We start from the raw sequence: 24,581 nt of genomic DNA on the forward strand, positions 1-24,581 counted from the left end.
CTCAAAGAGATGTCATATAATTGGAATGCAATGATGGTAGGATTATGGATATACACGATGTAGATAATTTTTTGAACGCATTTTAAAAACTTCAAAGTTATGCATTTGGCAAGTGTAAAGCAGAGTTTATAACTTTTGTCAATCCTTTCCACAGTCCACACAGCAGCAGAATTTCTAGGAAAGTCCAGTCTTAAAAATCACACACTAAACAACATATTTTCTAAGCAACATATTAAATATTAAGTCTTGAGAATGTCAGTTAATTCTGAATATGTAACACTTTTAAATCTAGAAATGGAAATATAAGCTTAATACATGTGATTTAAATCGTTTCATATAGAAATCTACCATGCCATAAATTTTCCAAGAGTTTTTTTTTTTTTTTTTTTTTTTGAACTGCTTTAAATCGTTTCATATAGAAATCTACCATGCCATAAATTTTCCAAGAGTTTTTATTTTTATTTTTTGAAACTGCCCTCGTGGACACGTATGGAAAATGTGGAAGCATAAACAAAGTGCACGAACTGTTTTACAGAATGCTTCAGAGAGAAATCATCAACGACGTGCAATGACTGTAGTGAAAGCACAAAATGGACCCGTTGGAAAAGTTTAAGAAACTTTCAAGCAATGTGATCGGCAAACCCTATGGCCTTTGTCAGTGTTCTCCCAAACAACTTCAATGAGGAAGCTTTTGAAAATAGTATCGAGAGATATACAGAATAGATCTAAAAGGGCACTAGAAACTTTCAAGAAAAATGCAATTGGCATGCTTAAAGCCAAGTTCTATGACCTTTACCTGCAACCTCTGTATCTACGCCAATGTGTAATCTTTGAAATAATGTGTGAAAATCGGCTAGCAAAATATAACGTGGCAGACTGGTGTGCATGGAAGCAGAAGAAAATTATGTGAAGCGTTTAACATAATGCCTCAAATAGAAGTCATTTCAAGAAATGGAATGATTGGGGGATATGTATAGAACAAATTCATTGAGAGACTTTTAAGAAAGTGCAAACAGGAAAAATCGGCTTAGTGAATGAGGGTGGCAGGGTAGTTCCAGATACAAGACATTAACTTGTTGTGGAAGCAAAGAAAAGAGAATTATTTACAGGTAATCATAGTGAAAAGTTAACAATTGCATTTGGTTTTTTAAACGTCGAGCATGTGAGACAGTCATGATTGTAAAAGATTGCTTTATTCTTATGCGTACAGGTGGTGGGCAAAGCTTATGCAATTGGCTGCCTGCAGTGCTCTCTCTCTCTCTCTCCAGCAAAAGGGACAACTAATTCATTTTTTTATTGATGAAGCACATTGTGTAATCTAATGGGGTCATGATTCCCTACCTCATTATAGGGAGTTAGCGCGCTCGAGACAAAGATACCCAAATATGCCATTGATGGTACTCATAGCCACTGCAACTCGAGTAGTGTAGGATGGACATGTTGAATATTTTGAGAATACCTGATGCTCTAGTGCTTGAAACAAGTTTTGACTGTCTAAACCTCACATATCAAGTAGTTGTGAAAAATAAGGACTCTTTACATCATCTTGGGAAAACAAGTAGGGAATGTTTGCATCAATAGTGTGGAATTGTCTACTGTCTATCCAAAAATAAGTACCTGTATGATAGATTCTTGGAGGCACAAATGACTTCTTTTGGAGTGACAATTTGTAAAGCATATAGTCATGCATGAATTTTCATCTTATAAAGTTTCAAATTTTGTTATATGATTACAAATGGCGTCATTAGAAAAACACTTAAAAGAGAAAAATAGAATGCACATATTGGATGTTTCGATTGCTCAATGTAGTCAATAGGTTACATTCCTCCGAGCTCTCATCCCAAGACTAAAGAGGCCACTTCATGTTCATAAAATTTTAGCAAGATGAAAACCAACATTACCTTTTTCATGTCCATACTTCTCAACAAGGCCATATTGGAAGAACTCCTTATAAGCTACTAGTGCAACATATGATATGAACAAAAAAATCAGTTTATCTCACAAAGCCTCCATAAAATGTCTTTTCAGCATGCTCCAATATACTACACCTTGTAATTTCTAAAAATATTGTATGGATCAAATTGTATATCAATTGTAATGTACGGTTAAAATAGTTATGTCACTTAAGTTTTGCCAAAGAAACATTATATAGGCTAGCATGATGGCACTTAGTAATCAAAATAGTTTAAACCTCTAATACACCATATTAAGCAAGGATACATTTTCAATATTTGTGAATCAAAGTTGGAAACTTCTTCCATTCTAGCCAAGATTTTAAAAGATCATCACTATTATAAAAAATGTATAATAGTACCATGATATCTCCCATGGTTGGGAAAGAAAGTTTGAATGTTGTTAAAGAGCAATCTAATGCATACAATAAAAGAAAGGTTTTTGATATTATGGTGGCAAGCCTTTTGGAGGAATTGATGAGATCCAATTTTAAGGACAAGAGTAAGTCTAATATAGTGATGAAGTGTCACTTACCTCGAACTTGGATCCTCTTCAAGGTTGGCCCTTAAGGACCAAGATTTGATTCCTCATCAAAAATCTTTGGCAAGGTTGTACTTTAAACCTCCATGAATGAGTTTGGATTATTCCTTTGTTGAGGCTATGTTGTTTACTTGGGTTCCATCCAAAACTCTCTTTCAATTCTTAGCTTTAATCAAAAGTGCTTATCTAATAAAAAACACATTTAAGGTAAACATTTCAACAAAGTTTATATGTGTGTGCCAGGTTTAAAGTCATATACAAAGTGGGTATATGCACAAAGATGGTGGTCAAAAAAGTGGACACCACCCAAAAAAAACATGAAAAAACAAGCAGCGCATACACGATACTAAAATTTGAAATCACCGTGTACGCACTTAGGTCCGTTGTTCCCGAGCCTAAAGAAAGATACCGCGTACGCGTTGTTTTTAGGAAAGTGAGCACATACGTGTTGTCTTTAGGAAAGTGAGTGTGTACGTGTTGTTTTTAGGAAAGTGAATGCATACGCGCTTATAAGCCCTAAAAAACCGCGTACACAATACCTGTCAAAAAAAGTTTTTTAAAAAAGGACTAGATCTTATTTTCCTTGTGAACACAAACATTTTTTCCTCCTATTTCTCCACAAAACTGCGAACGGGATGCCACATTTCTCCACCAAACGATATGGATCAAGGTTAGTTTTTCTTAGTTTTTGTCTTTCTTTCTCGTTTATTCAATTTGTTTTAGGTTTTGAATTTAATTTCGTTTATTTTGATTAGGTTTTTTTATTTTTTGTTTCAAAAACTAGATTCTGATAATCCACAACAACAACAACAACAAAATGCACCTCCTGAAAACCACGAACAAAACCCACAAGATACACCTCCAGTTCTTCCTTTTGACCATACACCTGAAACACAAAGCAATTGATTAATCAGTTAGGGAAAAACACGTCTAAAATAAATAGACTGATTAATAAATTGAAAACATCTGAGCTTGAGCATCATAAATCCCTTGCCACTAGCCTAGAAACATTGGCTAGTGGTGCCACTGCCGTTTCCACACAAATTACAAAAGGAAAAGTTTAGAGATATGTGTTGTCAATACTATGCTACTGGGTTATCATACAAGGGAGTGAAAAACAAAAATATTAGTAAACAACAAATATATGCCCTTTTTGTTGATCCTAAAACTAGTCAGTCGTTACCTCTTAATGGAAAGAGGTTTCCCATACATTGGTGTACCAATGTGCAGATGAAGAATCTTTTTTGGCAGAGGTGGTGGATGGTCTTTGATGATCTACCTTGTAATAATTATGAGGTGCCATTGTATTTTTTGAGAAAAGTATACTATGAGTTTGTTCTCAATATGAGGCCAAACTATTTTGACATGAGAGAGTTCCATGGTAGAGGTGGCGACTCTGCCCAAGATAGACCTAGAGCCCATAGGCGAGTAGCCTTGGAGAGTCACCGCCCCCTAGCACCCAAACCCAAGGTGCATCAGGCTATCCCAATAGAGCTGAAAGAGTCGATGGAGCTACAGACTCTTCAGGGGGCCACAACATTGACTGATGCCATCATCCACCATGGGACACAGTTAGCACACCCTCTTCTACTGGATGATGAGCCATTAGTTGTTCTAGGTGGCGACAGAGAGCCCATTCAGCATGTGTGTGTTAGTTTCTCGGGGATATACTCAGGGACGGATGACGCGACCGCTGTAGATGGATCCACACAGGCCTGGAATTTGACGGTCTATTTGGTCATTTTTCTACTTTTAGACCGTATATGACAACCAATAAAATTATTAAACCGTATGCATTGACAAGTTATTTTTTCTAAAAAATGTAAATATGACACTTCAAATTATTAATAAACCGTAAAAAATCCTAATAGGTAATATTGATATATATTATTTTAGAAGGTTTATTATAAAAATATAATTTTATTTAGAATATTTTGAAATGATACAATTAAGATATAATTTTTTCTAATTTTTTATATGAATTTTTAGTACTTTTTTTGTTATAGAAATTTAGAAACTTTGTCAATTTAATTTTAAAATATTTTTTTATAAGATTGTCTTAGTCTTTAGATATCAATTTAGAAACTTCTCATAATTGAAATGATAAGGCATAATCATTTCTAAATTTTAAAAATATCAATTTAAAAACTTCTCATAATTGAAATGATAAGGCATAATAATATCTAAATTTTAAAATATTGTAATAAAAAAAATTAGAATAGCTTCTATTTTAACTATAAACAAGATTTTTAGGTGTGAATTTAGAAACTTAGTAAATTTAAGATTTTTGTGTGTTTTAAATTTTTACATTCTTTTTATTGGATTTTTATTTCTTTTCACATTAATTGAATTTTATTGTAGCTTATGTGAAGCATGAACATTAAAGGATTTATTTTACTGTAGCTTCAATCTATGAAGCTTAAGATATTAATTTTGTAAGTGCATAAATTATTTTTATTTTATCTATTTTATTGTAGCTTCAATTTCAATGTGTGAAATCTTGAAAGTATTTATTTTACTGTAGCTTCAATCTGTGAAGCTTAAAGTAATTATTTTAGTAGATTGAAGCTTAAGGTATTTATGTTGTAAGTATTTTTTTGATGCAGGTGAGAAGCTCTTTTTAGTTATTCCTTGAATTATTTTATTCCAAAGAAAAATTCTTCTTTTTGGTGCCCTCCAATTTTTGTAAGTTTGTCTTTCTTTATGTAAAAATTAAGTGCATGTTTTTTTCAAAACATTGTAAGTCTGTAATATAATTATTTTATTCATAATTTTTTTTTTTTGTTTAGGTTCTTCAAAAATATGTCTTCAAAGAGAAAGAAACAAGCTACCATTGGAGAAATGTATAGGTTGACCAGAGAGAAGGATTCTAGAACTTATGGTAATTCAGTGTTAAATGAACAATATCATAATAAGGATCTAAGAGAAACTTATAAAGAAATTTTTGGGTCTTCTTCTGAGGATGATTCATATGAAGAAATATTTCAATCTGGGGAAGGGGATAGTATTAATGTTGAAATTGGGGAGGGATCAAATATTAATCAAGGGAAGGAAAAAGTAAAAAGAAAATTTTGAATGGAATGGCTAGAGAAATTTGTGTGGTTAAACTATTTAAAGCATGATGGTAAGATAGTAATGAAATGCAAATATTGTGAGAAATATAAGTTGCCATTACCATGGGGGATAGGGGGTGGATGTATTAATTTACAACGTGATGTTCTTGTCACTCATGAAAAATCTGTGATACATAAAGATTCTCAAACAAGATGGATTAATGCGTCAGAAAAAAAGATAAAGTCTATTCCTGATCATATTTTAGAGGTTGAAGATGTCAATAGGGAAAGAGTAATTACCACATTGAAAACAACCTATTTTGTTTGTCAGGAAGATTTATCTTTATCTAAGTATCAGAAGATATGTAAATTTCTCATGGATTTAAGAACTCCTAATATGCCAAAATATCAAGACTATTCAGCTTACACAAATCGTAAGGGTGCAAATGATTTTCTTTTTTGCATATCAAAATATCTTGAGCATACTCAAATAGATGAGATGCTGAAAAGTCCTTTTTTTTCAATAATGATTGATGAAAGTACTGATCGAAGCTTAGAGAAACATCTTGTTGTTTATGCAATATATTTGACATCAAAGGGTCATGGGACATCTATATCTATGTTTATGAAAATGATGTCTGTGTCAAATGGAAAAGGGAAAACCATATATGATACTATCAATCAATTGATGAATGATAGAGGTCTTTCACTAACAAAACTAATAGCTATCTCAACATATGGTGCTTCTGCAATGGTTGGGCATGAAAATGGGTTTGTTTCTCTTATGAAACAAAATATTCCAAATCTTATTTCAATCCATTACATAGCTCATCGTGAGTCACTAGCAGCAGCAGATGCTTCTAAAAAGATACCTGAATTATTATCTGTTGAAAAATAGAAAATAAAGTGCATTCATGGATCCAAAATTCACCAAAGAGAAATAATGAGCTAAATGAATTACTTAGAGTTATGGAAATTGATGTTTTGAATGTTTTGCAGATCCACACAATTAGATGGTTATCCAGAGGAGAAGTCATAATAAGGCTTGTGAAGCTTATGCCAACCATTTTAACTTTGTGGAAAAAAGATAAGAAGTGTTCAACATTATATGAAAAGACAAGGATTTATTCTGTTCAATTTTGTTTGCATATGCTTGCTAATGTTTTGGGTGAACTAAATAAATTGAATAAGATTTTTCAAGAAGAAAATGTAGACATTACTGTTATTGGTTTGGCTCTTGATGAAGCAATAGGAAATTTATATAGATGGTTTTTGAGGAAAGGTACATTTGCAAAAGGTACAACTTATCTTTCAAAATTCTTGATTGATTCTCAATTTGGGTGTATTGAAGTCAAAGAAGATGGTGTCACTGATAAACATGAATTTCTATACATCCCTATTCCAATTGAGGGATTTCAGTCTGGTGATTTAGGGAAGCATTCCATGCAACCTCGTATTGAAGGAACAAAACAAAGTTGTCAACGCTTGACAGAAGGCTATATCCAATCTCTCATTGATTCTTTAAATGAAATATTTCCCGATCTTCCTCTATTTAATGCAGCAAAAAATTTCAGCCCTTCTTATTATCCATCAGATCATCAAACTCGAGATAATGTCTCATAGTGTTGGCTTGATAAGCTTCTCCAACATTTACAACACACTACAAATAATGTATCCATACTTGATGTGAATGGTTGCAAAAGAGAGTTAAACTCTTTTGTTGACTCATTGCATTTAAGTTGTGAGGGTTTTAAGATGAAAGATGCATGGAGAGTCTTTCGTAACACAGAATATTGGCATAGAAGCTATCCTCATATGATGAAGTTATGGCAAGTTGTTCTTACTATTCCTGCAAGTACTGTTGATTGTGAAAGAGGGTTTTCAAAACAAAACATCATCAAAGATATTAGAAAGTCAAAGCTAGCTTTGGATACATTGGATGCATTAATGAGGGTATCCTTAAATAGGTCTGAAATAAATGATGTCAATTGGAATGAAGTATATCATATATGGAAGAATACAAAGTCAAGAAGAGTTCTTGAACTTTGATATCATTTGTTTGTATTTCTCAATTTCAAATTAATAAAATTAAAAAATTTCTCTCTTTCATTTTAGATTATTACATGTTTTACTTGTTAGTAACATTTTTTAAGTTATAATCTCTATTAAAAATAATTAACTAATTTCAATAATATATAATAATATACTTTAAATTAATAGCAAAATTATTTGCACATTGATTTGTTAAAAATATATATATATATATATATATATATTTCTAATTTTGGTATGTATCATTGATTAAATTAATTAAAAAATTTAAATATAAAAAATTAATATTTAATTATTAACAATTTTTTTTTAAAACTGACACTTAATATTTTTCTTAAAACGTAAAATGAAAGGCATTACAATGACTAAACCGTCATAAAAAAACCATATGACAAGCAGGGGTGACCGTCAAATTCTAGGCCTGGATCCACATCTCATTTGTGCATGATTTGTGGGAGTAGATGTCAGACCTGCATGATTGAGGATGTGGTGCTGACAGAGGAGTTGATGGACATGTTGTTTGGCCATCAGCCGCAGACACAAGTGTGTTGATTTGAATTCATAAAATTTTATTTATGAATCACTCTAAAATTGTAATTACATAAATGAATTTTCATTTATACATTGATTTAAATTGATACAAATAAGATGTATTTCAGGATGCAACAACGGTATCCCATACTCCTCTTGCAGTTGCTACAACTGCAACTTCTATGCCTGAGGTATAAATTTTGTAACATGTTAAAATAGAATAGTACACTTTGAATTCAAAAAAATTACAAGATATACTAACTATCTTTAATGCTTGGTCCAATTTTTGGTTTGTAGGTGTTGACAAAGGACCAAATGTCCTAGATTAATGACATCACGCTCTTAGCGATTGATTTTGGCCTACAAGGCTATACGGTATCATGTTTTGTACACCCTTTTTTATGTATTGTTTTGATGGAATATGCAAGTCATTTCATTTTAGATTTTTAAAATTATGTTTAATATATTATCTGTACTAATATCTCATGTTAATTTTTTTTTTAGGGTACCCCCTCCGCGTCTAGGCCTCGTCCTAAGCAAAAGAATTCCTTGAAGACACCAAAACGTGGGAAGAAGGTAATTGAACACATTTTTAGTTGTACAATTGCTTGAAAATGTTGAAATTGTCTTAGCTGAGATTTGTTTATTGATTAGTGTTTTTTGTCTATTTTACATGTACAGTGGCCATTGAGCTATGTGGATTTGTTGAATGCACTTGATTCGCCCGTGGATAGAGAGAGGGCAGATGTATGTATCTCTACTTTATTTTCTTGATTTCATGATTATATGCACATGTACATGTGAACTTGTGATAAATTAATATAATCTTATAATGTTTTCATACAGAAAATATCCATAGCTACTTTATCAATGGCGAGCCCTCCTTCATGCATTGGAGAAGCATCTCAAGATCCGGTACACTTTTGTTTGATATATTACATTAATTGTTTTAACCTACAATACTTATCATTATATTAATTGTATTTAATCTTTGATCATTTTTTATATAGGTAATAGTGGCAGTTTCTCCATCGATGGTGAGCCATCCTCAATCCATTGGAGAAGCATCTCATGCATCGGTACGTCATTGTTCTCTATATTATAATTTTTAAGTGGTTTTTATGTATTTATGTTAGTACATTGTATTAATTGTACATTTAATTTGCAATAGCCCCCTTTGCAGTTGGGTCATAACGTAGATCCTTTTAAGTTTGTCTTCAAGAAAACTCCTAAGAGTGACAAGGAGAGGAGAGCGAAGACATTAGCTCTGAGATTAGCCAATGAGGTAATCTACATTTCAATTGCAAAAGAATTATAGTTAAACGCATAGTTATGTTGTTAATTATGAACTATTTTCTACAAAATAATTCTAACTTGGCTTTTGAAAATTGTGGTTTTGTAGCCATCTACAGAGCCGCATACTAAATCAAAGAGGCTCGATTTTGATGATCCACCACAAGTTTAGGATCATATAGTGTTAGTTGTGGTCATAGAATGACCAATACATGTAGATATATTCTATATTTTTATTGTATATCGATTTGGACATGGCATATGCCACATTTTTGTAATACTTGTATTGACTTGGCAGACATGCCTTATATATATATATATATATATATATATATATATATATATATATATATATATATATATATATATATGTTGATATTTGATCCAATAAATGTGTATTGAGTTCATTATTGTGTATTCGCTGTATTTCGTGGTTGTCCTTTTATAAAGTTAATTGATCATTTGTCTATGTAATCAACAACATGAATATAAACAACAAAAATCTATGATATAAAACATTGCAATCGTGGAATATGATTTGATAAAATTTCTAAAATGTTGAATTAACCCTACAAAACTCCTTGTATTCAGTTCATTATTGTGTATTCGTTGCATTTGGTGGCTTCCCTTTTATAAATTTAAATTAATATTTTCCTATGTAATCAATAATATGAATATAAACAACAAAAATCGACAATATGAATATAAACAACAATATGTGTGTGGTGCGAGAGCACCCTCATGCTCGCAATGGTCAAATTTTGGTTCTCATGTTTGGGGTCATTTGGATCAAAGATGCAAAGTTTCTCAATTATTGTCAAAGTTGCTCAATTATTGTCAAAGTTGTCAAAGTTGTCAAAGTTTGACTTCATTTGGATAAAAGATGTAAAAGTTGCTCAGTTGTTGTCAAAGTTGTCAAAGTTGCAAGATAGGCTAGAATTGATTCAATTCATCGTGTGCACAAACCAATGTCATGAGAATGTCTGGGTGGGAAGGTTTATGCTAGGAATGTTCCTCTTGTGCATCCCAAAGCATCAGAATGTCGAGAGTCATACCCTATCGACGTGATCTATTAAGTTCCCTGAGTCCAAAAAATTATCAAACTTTGACAAACTGTTTCTTCCAATCCAGGACACATATGATCGATCTGTTTGAATCTATGGGGTCGTGTGAGGCTCCTCTAGAATGACCTATCTCAGTTTCTGACGACTCAGAGACATTTTCAATTGGTAGCATTTTTTGCCCGCTACAAAAACCGTTAGTTGCATGCAATGCAAAGTTGCGAGATAGGCTAGAATTGATTCGATTCGTTGTGTGCACAAACCAACATCATGAGTGCATCTAGGTGGGCAAGTTTACACTAGGCATTCTCCTCCCATCCATCCCAAAGCATCGGAATGTCAAGAGTCATACCCTATTGACACGATCTATTAAGTGCCCTGAGTCCAAAAAAATGTCAAACTTTGACAAGTTCTTTCTTCCAATCCAAGACACATATGATCGATTTGTTTGAACCTATGGGGTCACGTGAGACTCCTCTATAATGACCTACCTTATTTTTTGATGAATCAGAGCCATTTTCAATTGGTAGCATTTTTTCGCCTGCTGCAAAAACCGCCAATTGCATGCAATGCAAAGTTGCAAGATAGGCTAGAATTGATTTGGTTCATCCTGTATACAAACTGATGTCACGAGCACGTCTAGGTGGGAAGATTTACGCTAGGAATTCTCCTCTCGTGCATCCCAAAGAGTCGGAATGTTAAGAGTCATACCCTACCAACGCGATCTCTCAAGTGCCCTGAGTCCAAAAAATTATCAAACTTTGACGGATTGTTTCTTCCAATCCAGGACACATACAATCAATACGTTTGAACTTGTGGGGTCTTGTGAGGCTCCTTTACAATGGCCTATCTCAATTTCTTATGAATCGAAGCCATTTTCAATTGATAGCATTTTTTCGCTTGCTACAAAAACTGTCAATTGCATGCAATGCAAAGTTGCAAGATAGGCTAGAATTGATTCGGTTCATCCTGTGAACAAACTGAAATCATGAGCGCTTTTGGGTGGGAAGGTTTATGCTAGGAATTCTCCTCTCATGCATCCCAAAGCGTCGAAACGTCAAGAGTCATACCCTACTGACATGATGTACAAGTTGTTTGACAACTTATTTGACAATTTGTTGACAATAATGATAATTTTTGCTCAAATTGTATCTAGACTCAATCTATGACTCCTATGACTCCTATGACCCGATAATGACTCAAATAATTATCCATGATTATATAAAAATCAAGAATTCTCATGATTGACCTTATCAATAATGGTCATGATTGACCTTATCACATCACATAAACTCAAAACATAGAGACAAAAAATAGTCACATATTATTAAAAATTTTGCCTCTAAATATGGTTAAATTATCTCTTGGCTATTTGAATATATAAAAAAATGACTTACAAATCATCTCATGGGCTTTTATACACAATTTGGCATTACAATATGTGCGATTCAACTCATCGCCATTTTAATATACAAAATTTGGCATCTAAATATGTACAAATCAGCTCATTTCCATTTAAATATACAAAATTATGCCCCTAAACATGTACAAATCGGCTCATGGGCATTTATATATACAAAAAACGAATATAGAACAATTCGTTGATGATATATACAAAATTTTCAAAATCATTCTACTCTGTTCACCGTAGAATCAATCAAGTGAGCCTTCAAGATCGGTTCTAACCCATATTGTGTCAAGTATTGTCTCATGGTCAGATTCACCAACTTTCCATAAAATCTTGTTATGAGGTCTACCATGATACTTCATCAAATGAATATTTGTTGCAACAATAAGGTTAGAGAAATGAAGAATATGTCCGTGTGTTTCAAAGTCCTCGAACAACCAAACATTAGAATTCTTAATAAAGTATCTCCTAAGCCATGTTCTTGTCATGACAACAGACCCTATTGGGTATTCAATACCCTCTCCATCAATGATTGTGGTTGTCAATTTTCTTTTAGGCTCAACACAATGACACAAATAGTAATCCATTTCTTCTTCATTATTCTTTTCTGCAACAACTGCACACACATGACTTGCACTTTATAAAGTGATAATTAATACCAAAAATAAAGTGTGATGTACAACAAAATGGACCAAAAAAAATACTTGCAAAAAAATTAACTCAAAAAATCCCTAGAATCCACTAGGTCAGATACATGATCAAAATCCACTGATGTCTCCATCTGGCTTAAATGTAGTGCTTTGGGAATTTGATATGTATCAATGGGAACCAATGGTCTACAAGACCATTTGTCAACCTACTCTTGTGATTCACATTCTTCCCACAAACAATACATACATGAAGATCAAAAATATTCCATTTGTCTCGTATAAATTAGTAGTGAACTTGCATTTGAACTCATAAATGAGTGCATGTCACTCGATCCTGCAACTGTACAACAACCTAGATAGTTTTCAATGTTAGATTCAGTGATCAACCAAAAATATCTACGAACCATTTACGTACTTGGATTACTTGGACCCATCGTAGAGTTACACCATCACACAATTCTTTCTGCATCTATCAACTCAACACCACCTTCGTACTTCAATTTTTCTCTAGCTAGGGCTCTTTTTACACATGCTTCTGCACCATCGTGCTCTCCCTTACCATGTCCAGCCTTCGTGAAATTCCAAAAATATTGTACACTGCTTGTCATATGTATCTTTGTCAACCAATAAAACATCCTTGCATTCTTGAATTGTGCGGTGCAATTATTTGACCATATCAAATGTCGGTTGTATTGTATGTTTCTTTCCTTTAAATTATCATAGAAAACTTTAAAGCAACCTTGTACAAACTCCGATGAATGAGTACGATCATCACTTATGTAGAAGTGACACTCTCTTACAACCTTTCTATCCTCCTTTGTGCTATCATCTGTATGCATGAATGTTATGTGTACAAAAATAGAAACTTGTGTAGAATGATAATATATAGATTGCACTTCATTTTGAGGTTGTAGTATATAATTTTCAGCAAAATCAACGATAGAGACAATGGTGCCAAGAGGAAATGTGTCCTTACATAACTTGAATTGTTCTTTCCCATGGTTGATATCAGTTGTCCTAAGTAGAATCATATTACATATATATGTAAACAAAAGTTCATAAACAAACAAATAACCATAAATATGCATCTTATCATTATTTTTTTGAATCAAAACTATTAAACAACCACAATAATATTGACAAAACTAATAAGAACAACAATTCAATCATTTGAAATCATGCAATTTTTTTTTCACTTACTTCTATGTATAAAATAGTGATAGAAGTGCAGACAGAGTTACAGTGTGACCTTCAATGACCTCAAAAACTTCTTTTGAGGCCGTTCAGGCTCTTGGGCAAATAAAACCATGTCTAAGTACTACGTACGTGCTATTAGTCCCTAAAATGTTGGCAAGCCCAATGATATTTTTTTTTCACCCTATACGCACTTAGAACTCATAATTACCACATACGTGCTCCTACGCCTTAAAAATGTTATGGCAGGGCAATGAACTAATAGGCTCAGTACCTTGTATGTGCTATTTGTAGTAAATAAAATGTGAAGGAAAAGGGAGGGAGGGAGAGGGAGAAGGGCAGAGAGAGGGAGAGAGAGAGGGGGAGAGAGGGAGAGAAGAAGAGAGAGAGAGAGAGAGAGAGAGAGAGAGAGAGAGAGAGAGAGAGAGAGAGAGAGAGAGAGAGAGAGAGAGAGAGAGACCCTGTACACGCTTGAGAGGGGGAAAGAGCGAGACAATACACATACATACACACACATGTGTGTATAAATATACTTAATATATTATATATTATACATACATACATATATATATATATATATATATATATATATATATATATATATATATATATATATATATATATATATATATATATATATATATATATATATATATATATATATATATGTACACATATTATATATACAATATCATATTATACACACTCCTAAATTTTAAACAAAAGTAGGGCGTACGCACTGTTTATAGTAAAGACGCGTACGCACTTCTTATACCATAGGTACCCCATACACGCTTTTGACTGTTTAGGCTTGGAAATAGGCTTGGATGACAAAGCTACGGGTTGGATGTTTGATTTCCCTCCATTTCCCTCATTTTTGACATGTTTTATTTTATCAACTTGGTTTCTTGACTTTGTCATCATCAGGTTTAAACTTCATCAAGTGGGTATTTCTAAAATTGCCACCATATTTTCACCCATCTTCTGAGCTTTCTAACCATATAATTTTTTTAAAATTTCAACAACAATAACATATTATTATTGAGTTTCTTTTACCAGTGTCTCCATAGTTCTCATAGACATACGTGTACCATTTTTTTAATAACTTTTAATCTACTTATCCAAATTAAAAAACTGTATATATTATTGTAGTGCACTTAATTCTTTACAATTTAATTTTTTTTTTGTATTTGCGATTTTTTTAGTGCAAGTTATGCTTCGTGCACGAATAGGTACCTAATTTTCAGGATGTGCTCGATTGAAAAAATCATAAAAAGAAAATACTCAACAAAAAAATACACAACTTCTAGTGCTCACTCTTAACTATCTTTCTGCCAAAGGATTTGTCAAAATACTAAATCTAACTATGACTTTTTTGATGCGCACATCAGACACTATTTCGTGCGCGAAGGATTTGACCCCCTTAATCTTATACAAATTTGAAAAAGTTTAATGTTTGTTCTTTGATTATCTTCATATCTTGAGTGGATGACTTTCAAATTTTGCCTCCAAGTTCAGGTTCACCTGATTTCTGAAAAAAAAGTGTCCACTTATACCCCTTTTTGACCACCATCTTTGTGCACTTACCCAAGTTTAGATCCACACTCATGGATATTAGTTCCTAGTCATGGAGGTGAACAATAGATTTCTCAATTTTGAGGTGTTATTTAATTGGTATTGATTTTCTTGTCTATAAATGTACTGGTTGGCAACATCTAACATAACAATCATCTTCATCAAAGTTTACAACTAGGTAATTTTATTTTATTCATCAAAATTGCACACATGTAATTTAATATCTTAGTAAGTCCTAGCTCATTAATCTATAGTATTTGCTAATATGGACACATTTTGTTTATTTGTCATATATCTATTTGAATAGTTGTTTATCTCCCTTTTGGTGGAGAAAAGTGATCAAGGGATTCTTTTGAATCTTCTTCTATAATGGTGGAACTACTACCAATTAGGGATTTGAATTTACATGAATAAATGGGGAGGATAAAATTATGTAGACATTGCTTAATGAAAATTGTGTCGCATGTCCATGATTGGATATCAACAAGTTTCCTCATCTTGTTGTGGCTATCTCTCCTCTTAAAATTGTTGATTAGCCTCTTGATGAAATGCAGGATGAATAGTCTAATGATGATACTCTTATAGGTTGGGATCCTATTTAAATGGATGTATGGAAATTAGATGACCATGACCCTCTTACCACTAGATCAATAACATTTGTTGCTTAAAAAATTTGTATTTTTCCTTTTTAATACATTGTTTAAGACCTTACCTTATTTAAACTATAATAGATAACTTTTTCCATTCATTTTTTTATTATAATATATTTTTTAAGACTTTATACAATTATAATATAAATATCCATATTTCTGCTTTAAAAAAACCACATATTGTTTTTAACATATTTATTTAATTCTTTAAAACAATTTGACAATTACTTAAACTAAACACAAAAATTAAAAATCATATAACCAAGAGCTCCTAAAAAGAATTACTTTAAAATTTAAACGGTTGTTAAAATAAAATTAGCTCAACTTAAAAAATTTAAACAAAAATTGAAGTAATAATAATTTCTGATACGATTGCTGATGCACGTGAGATAAACAATTTAGATATTTGTGCCTTTATCTTATTGGTCAATTGATATTTTATTTATCTTCGACATCTTTTCTTTGTGGATATGATCAAACATTTACAGATCGTTTTTGGTGAAGCCCACAACGGCAGAATTTTCACGATAGCATGAACGCTCACTGGTAATACTCTTCTGGAGCAAGCTTTAAAATCAATTTAAAAAAAAATGTTTTTCTTACAAGTAACGAAAATTTTAATGCAGAATCCCCAAATATGAAGTGAATAAGTCTTTCATCTGTGTTACATTTCTCTGTACTAGCTTAGTCAATTTAAAATCCTCAAGTGGAAGGTCTGCTCTTTTGTGGGTCTCCCAATTTTCACATAAATATCAAACTTACAAGCAATTTACATGAACTTTTCCTAAATTGGCTCTAGCATTTGGCATTGGTTTCCTCCTCCGTGTTTACTGTTTACTCAACTCATCTAGAAAATTTCATTGTAGGGGAATTTTGTGGGTTTTGCCCTAGTCATTAGTTTCAGTCTGCTAGACTTGTGCTAGGAAATGTATCCATGTGGGAATTTGCGTGCCTTTATGAATTTATCAGCAAGTTTTACCGACATAGTCACAACAGGAACCCAATGTTAGTCCTCATAGCAGACGTTCTCATTTAAGGTAAAAGGAAGTAGAGTTATCTGTGCAGCCCTTTCTTGATAGGAGAGAGAAAACTGATTAGGCAGAGTACGTACCTTGTTGGAAGAAAGGAGGGTCGCTAGCTTCACTGGCTCAACCTCATTTAAATAAGACCAAAGTTTTAACTCTACTAAGAGATGCATCATTAAGAAAAAAATCTGCCCCTCTTTTTTTTTGGTATATAACTTTGAATTTGCTATATTCATTGTGCATCATTGTGGAATAACATTTTCAGTAATCACCTACCTAAACTGTTGGATCATAGTTCTAAACGCTTGTGAAATGGGCTGAGATGAAATATACCCTTTGATTTTTATACCACAACTTTGCCGTGTCCACTGGATCTATGTGTCACCTTATTGCACTGAGGAGATTTGAACCTGGGTTACACTCTTACGCTATCACATCACAACCCCTTGGACAAAATTCTGTCTTAATACAGAAAGCACAATAGATACCCACTCTAATGAGGATTTGCCATTTGTTATGTTATAAACCCCATAGGTCAAGTTAGGATCGGCTAACAAGAAATCCGTACAATTCATTCTCAATCAGGAGGCAGGGTGACTTTGCCGAAAGTTGGTGACTTTGAGTTGAGCCACAAAAAATAAAAATCCAACTTGAAAGTCAACAAGAAATCGAGGAAAGATGATATCAGATTCCAAGAAGGTTCCAGGATTACAATAGATAATAAAAAAAAATTAGTGGCCAAAAAGGTACTTTTCTTGCTAGTGGCAGAGTCTTGATAAAATTTAAACAGATTTTATTAAATAATCTAAATGGCTGTGGACAAAATCCTTTCACACACATACAATTTATTTTCCATACGTCTTTCACACACATGCAATTAGAAGCTCTAGGGTAATGTCATTTCAATCATATAGAAAGCTATAAGATATTTTTATTTTCACTTCAAGGTGAGGAGAATAGAGTTGATAATTAAGTTGAGGTGTTTGTCAAAGAGTGACAAAGATTTGATTTTGTGTTTAAATTGTCTAACTAATTGGGAGGTTCTATGTCTTTGATGGTGATGGTTTCAGGTTGCTGATTCTCTTTACCTGTCAAGTGCGAATTCAGATTCAACATTGTTGAATTTATGCTGGGGCACTTTTAGCTACCTTCTACTTCCTGCAAAGATGGAAAAATTTAAGGCTGCATGCATTGGCTTCAGTCTTGATTGTGGGTATGTAGCTTAGATGATATGATTGCTTTGAGTTTGCAGTTGCACCCTTCTTTTTATAGTTCCTTTCTTTACTCTGCATACTTGTGAGTCAGGGACGCCTTTAATATTGTCAAGATGAAAACATTGACGAAACCAGAAAGCAACATTAAGGGAACCACAATTCATGATATTTCAAACAGGATTTATCTACCATTAAAAATAAGTGCATTAGATCGCTTAAACATTGGCAGGTTTATTGTGAGAAAGCCGCACCCAATCCAGGGCATTGATAGGCCAAGGGAAGTGGGGGCCCAAATTGCAGAGCACTTTGACAACTTAGTATACTCAGATCGAGTTAGTATTTAAAAATCCACAATGCACTTTCGCTACAGCAATAGATCTCCCTGTTGGCTACAAACAGACCAAGGATCCTTCTTACCTCCAACAATGTGAAGGAGATAGCACATTCCTCCTCTGCTGTTACTTGGATACATCAATGCATGTTTTCTTTGACTAAAGCATGGGCTCCTTGCAGTTCAAGTTAAATATAAGCCTTATTAGGAAAACTCTAGACAAGATGAATTGCTTGCTAGCTACAACCTAACCAAGGGCACGCGGCCTTGCTCTGTAGTTAAGGCAGCAAGATGCTGTAATACCTTCCAATTATAGCTCCATTAATCTGTAGGCATCCAACATACTTCACTGACTTAAGAAAGCCAATAATCTGTCGAGCAATAATCTTGATCCTATTTTAATCAATATATGCAATATCCAACTGAGTTGATGGTAATGGGTGAGATCTAATGCTTGTTTATGTTCAATTTTGAGTGTTCTATCTGTGAAGATGGTATATCCAGTTGTTGGTTTCGTCACATTTAGGATTGGACTTAATCACTTCCCAATGAAATAGTCATGCCCTACAGATTTCCTTACACCAGCAAATTATTAACTCCAATATCATCTCCAATCTCCAGTAGTTCCTAAGCAATATTGGTGACCTCTTTTTAACTAGTGATGTTGATGGAATTATGCACTCAACAATGTGGTCTTCCAGGTTACAGAGGGTTGCACCCAAGACCTCATCCACTTTCAGAACTCAATGCATGTCCCTAAATAATTTAATATTGACAATTGGGGAAGTTTCATAACGAGTTACTTTATAGTGAGTGACTCTTGCTGACTCAGTCACATCAAACAGTAACTTCAGTCTCCAACATGATAAGCTTTTACAACCTAAAATATTAAATAACATAACATCATGTCAAGATCCCACACCAACAAAATAGAATCATCAAATGACAAGTCACAAGCGAGAAAAATGCACTAGCAAGTGGTCTTCTGTGATCTCTATTGAGTAATGAGGGAAACCCAAACTATTCATGTGTATTTCTGGTATCTAATCTAATGCTTTGAGTTAGGCTTATCAGGATTATTGTGAAATATGTAGGAGGGAGTACAATGATAATTGTTCACAATCACACAAGTTCTAAGCATAATGGAAGTGGTCAACACAAATTCAATGTTTTATTGCAGAACCAGTATGTTAAAAAACAAATTTACAATCACTTAAACTATAAAAGGAGTTTGGGCTTTCAAAGATACAGTACAATATAATTAGACAGACAGAACAGTCATTCTCAAATACAAAAGATTCCAACGACTGAGCATTTACGAATCAGTTTTCCACAAGTTTAACAGTTAAAGCAAATTATAAACCTTTTACCGGAGCAAGATAAGAACAGCACAGTGAAAGATAAAACATGAAAGCACAGTACACACAACGCGAATATTTTTGACATGGAAAACACGGTAAAGGGAAAAACCACGGTGGGAAACCCTACCCACAATCAGATAATATTTCTGCAGCACTATGTGAAATAATTACAATGGGGATTGCACTTGCAATCAGACGAACTGCCTAGAGCTCACTGCTCATCACAAAAAGAAGTTTCACTGACTTACATAAAACATGGGGGCGGTTGAATCAGTTTTCCACAAGTTTAACAGTTAAAGAAAATTATAAACCTTTTATCGGAGCAAGATAAGAACAGCACAATGAAAGATAAAACATGAAAGCACAGTACACACAACATGAATATTTTTGACGTGGAAAACACGGTAAAGGGAAAAACCACGGTGGAAAACCCTACCCACAGTCAGATAATACTTTTGCAACAGTATGTGAAATAATTACAATGGGGATTGCACTTGCAATCAGACAAACTGCCTAGAGCTCACTGCTCATCACAAAAAGAAGTCTCACTGACTTACATAAACATCGGATTACAATCCGGAGAAAATAAACTGTGAAAGTAGCATCTCCTAATGCTTGATACAGTTCCGGTTAAGCATTGATGTCTGCCCTGCAACACCAAATCCTTCACAACCTTCGCTGAATGATCTAACCTTGTCCGCACATAAACCTTTCTCTGATAATGCAGACATAACCATACCATACCAAATTACATGAATAAGTCACCTATAAATACAGATCATCAACCTTGATAACAAGGTCGGCTAAACCCTAAACCCATAAACCTATAATTACAAAAAATACATCACACGATACCACCGGACCAATATTATGATTTACATTACCATAGCATGGACCTAATTCAAATTTCCAAACAATTATATCCGTCGGAAATCATGTTAAGACCAATCTCCAACACGTTTCACCAACCGGTAGAAATCCTTAGTGAAATAACACAAAATAATCAACCGGATCCAAATAGGACCACCAAATCATCGTGCCAGCCAATGCGAAGCCACCAAACAATTAGGACACGATTAAGAAGCACCTTGAGCACGTTAGGAACCAATACAGTAAGCCAGACCAAAATCACTTAACCAAATCATCAAATATTGCTAATCGGTAAAGCTAACCGGTACCAAGAATATCAACCGGTAAACCAAAACATAAGCAATAGCTTCCGGAGCACCAAATCGTGAACCAACTGAGTATGAAAAGCATGTAACTATCCTGAATAACCATCCAAAACTGAATCCAAGAATCTGATCATACTGGATCAGAATCAGCCAAAACCAAGTCCAACCAGGACCAGGAACCAACCGGGATAGCAGCAATCATCTGGGAAAGAACCATATCCAACTGGGATACAGTGTTGACATCAATGACAATACATAGTCACTATTGCCAACAATCTCCCCCTTTGGCATTGATGGCAATACTGAATGTGAAAAACATCCAAGTGCTAAGGAATGCCAACAATCTCCCCAAATAATCAAAACCAACAAAATATCTCTCTCCCTAAGATTATCAGTTTTTCACATGAATACTATCTCCCCCTTTGACATCAATGACAAAGGGCTGATGCCTAACCAAAATACTGAACCAGACAACTGACTACTCCCCTTGAGCAGCAACATCATCCCATCAACCCGGATCAGAATATATGTCTGATAAGCTCATCGGATTGATGCATCCTTGCATCTCAAAGTCTCTGTCGGAGGGGTGGTGACCTCCAATTGATTTCTGAGATATTCAAAGGTATCTTTAGGCAATGGTTTTGTTAAAATATCTGCAATCTGTTGCTTAGTAGGCACATAAACCAATCTGACTTCCTTTGCTTCAACCTTTTCCTTCAAGAAATTATACCTTATAGAAATGTGTTTTGAATTGGAATGAAATACCGGATTCTTTGACATATCAATAGCAGCAGTATTATCATAGTGAATAACAATGGGCTCATCATAACTTACCCTTATATCCTTCAATATCTGCTTCATCCATAAAATCTGAGTACAATTAGTTGCAGCAACTACATATTTAGCTTCAGCAGTAGATAATGAAGTGCATGATTGTTTCTTGCTAAGCCATGAGACCAATTTCTTCCCAAGAAAGAATGCACCACCTATGGTGCTCTTCCTGTCATCCACATCTCCTGAGCAATCAGAGTCTGTATAGGCACATAATTTGAAATCATCATCCTTTGGATACCATAACCCATACTCTGTTGTTCCTGCTAAATATCTGAATATTCTTTCTAACAGCAATATCATGACTTCCTCTCGGATCAGATTGAAATCTAGAAGCAAAAGCAATGCAGACAACATTCATTATATCAGGTCTGGTCTGAGTTAAGTACAACAATCCATCAATCATTGATTTGTATCTACTTGGATTCACTCTAGGAGATTCATCTTCCTTAGTCAATTTGCAACTGGTTATCATAGGAGTACCAATAGGTTTTGAATTTTCAAGACCAAATTTCTTTAACAATTCCTTCACATACTTAGTTTGACAAATGAAAATACCTTTATCAGTTTGAGTAAGCTGCAAACCTAAGAAAAATTTCATCTCTCCAATCATAGACATTTCAAATTCATTCTTCATATCATCAGCAAATTTTATGCATAAATTTTCTTCTCCACCAAAAGTGATATCATCAACAAAGACTTCAATGATTAGTATGTCATGATGCTGAATCTTATAATATAAGTTACTATCAGCATTACTTTTGCTAAAACCGAGCTTTGAAAGATATTTATCTAACCTAGCATACCATGCTCTAAGGGCTTGTTTCAGTCCATATAAAGCTTTCTTCAATCTGCATACCATGTCCTTGTCCTCTGATAAAGAAAATCCATCAGGCTGCTCAATATAGACTTCGTCCTTAAGATCTCCATTTTCAGAAATGCACATTTAACATCCATCTGATATACCTTGTAGTTCTTGTGTGCAACATAGGCAAGAAATAGTCTTATTGCTTCAATTTTTGCAACCGGAACATAAGTCTCATCATAATCAACTCCTTCTTGTGAATAACCTTTGCAAACCAATCTAGCCTTGTTTCTTACAACCTGGCCTTCCTCATTCAATTTATTCCTGAAAATCCATTTAGTTCCAATAACATTTTTATCTTTAGGCCTAGGAACCAATTCCTATGTTTTATTCTTTTCTATCTAATTCAATTCCTCTTCCATAGCTTTCATCCAATTCTCATCTTTACTTGCTTCAATAAAATATTCCGGTTCAATTTGAGAAATTAAACATACCTCTTCAAGAGCTATCCTTCTTCTTGTCATCACACCTTTCCTCTTATCTCCAATGATTTGATCTTCATAATGATTCAGCTTTACATACTTGGGAGGCTTTGGATTATCTTGACTTTCTGACTCTTTCTGCTCATCAACAGTTACTGTGGAATTTTCTGATGTTACCGGAGCAACTGGATCAATGCTCTGAACTGATTCTTGCACTACCGGTTCTGATCTGACAAATTCATCTTCCGGTCCATAGTCATATGATCTGATCTGATTGTTACCTTGCTCATCCACCTTGACATTTATGCTTTCCATTATCCTATTCAATCTTTTGTTATAACATCTATATGCTTTACTCTGAGTAGAATAACCCAAAAATATTCCTTAATCACTTCTAGGATCAAATTTCCCTAATGCATCATCTCTTCTAATATAGCATTTACTTCCAAAATTTTTGAAATATTTGACAGTAGGAGTATGACCAAACCATAATTCATAAGGAGTCTTACCGGTATCACCTTTTAATGTGTACTTTGTTGAAAGTGTATACCGCAGTATTGACAGCTTCTCTCCAATAGATATCAGGCAATTTGGCTTCCATCATCATTGACCTTGCAGCATCTAAGATAGTTCTGTTCTTCTTTTCCACTATTCCATTCTGCTGTGGGATTTAGGTGCAGAAAATTGTCTTTTGATTCCATGCTTCTCACAAAAGTTTTTAAACTCACCGGATGTAAATTCACCACCTTGATCTGACCTTAACCATTTTATCTTCAATTCTGTTTCTGTCTCAACCATAACTTTGAAAATTTTGAATTTCTCAAGAGCTTTTGATTTTTCTTTCAAAAATGCAACCCACATCATTCTAGAATAATCATCAATAAGCAACATAAAGTATCTATCACCTTGAAAACTTTTAGTCCTTGCCGGTCCACATAGATCAGTATGAATAAGATCAAGAATTTCAGTAGATCTATCATGTATGCTTTTGAAAGAAGTTCTAACCTGCCTACCCATTTGACATTCTCTACATACCGGATTATGAGGCTTATTAATCTTGGGCAAATCTCTGACAGCCTGTGTTGAACTGATCTTCATTATGCAATCAAAATTCACGTGACACATCCTCTTATGCCATAGCCAACTTTTATCAATCTGAGCAATCAAGCAAGCCTTCTCATCGGAGTTCAAACGAAAGATATTTACTTTGGTTTGAGTTCCGGAGGCAATTTCCAATCCAGATCTATTGATAATCTTGCACTTTCCATCTTTGAATTGTAAATGAAATTCTCTATCCACCATTTGACCTACACTCAAAAGATTATGCTTCAAACCTTCAACATAATAAACATTGTCAGTATTAGTCTTACCATCCAAGGATATTTTTCCTTTGCCTT

The 24,581-nt window shown here is 33.8% G+C and overlaps 1 protein-coding gene across 2 annotated transcripts in view; it reads left to right on the top strand.

Moving 5' to 3' along the window:
* The first annotated feature begins 16,363 nt into the window (after positions 1-16,363).
* LOC131049504 (uncharacterized) overlaps positions 16,364-24,581 on the top strand; it is a 123,051-nt gene continuing 114,833 nt past the window's right edge. The window contains exons 1-2 of one of the 2 annotated variants that reach the window (XM_057983572.2): positions 16,364-16,506; positions 18,056-18,198. In XM_057983572.2, the coding sequence (XP_057839555.2) occupies positions 18,152-18,198 (47 nt within the window). In that variant the 5' untranslated portion in view covers positions 16,364-16,506; positions 18,056-18,151. The remainder of the gene's footprint in view (positions 16,507-18,055; positions 18,199-24,581) is intronic. The other variant, XM_057983573.2, reaches the window with a different exon arrangement.

This window comes from Cryptomeria japonica, chromosome 11, assembly GCF_030272615.1.
Source record: "Cryptomeria japonica chromosome 11, Sugi_1.0, whole genome shotgun sequence".
NCBI lineage: Eukaryota > Viridiplantae > Streptophyta > Pinopsida > Cupressales > Cupressaceae > Cryptomeria > Cryptomeria japonica.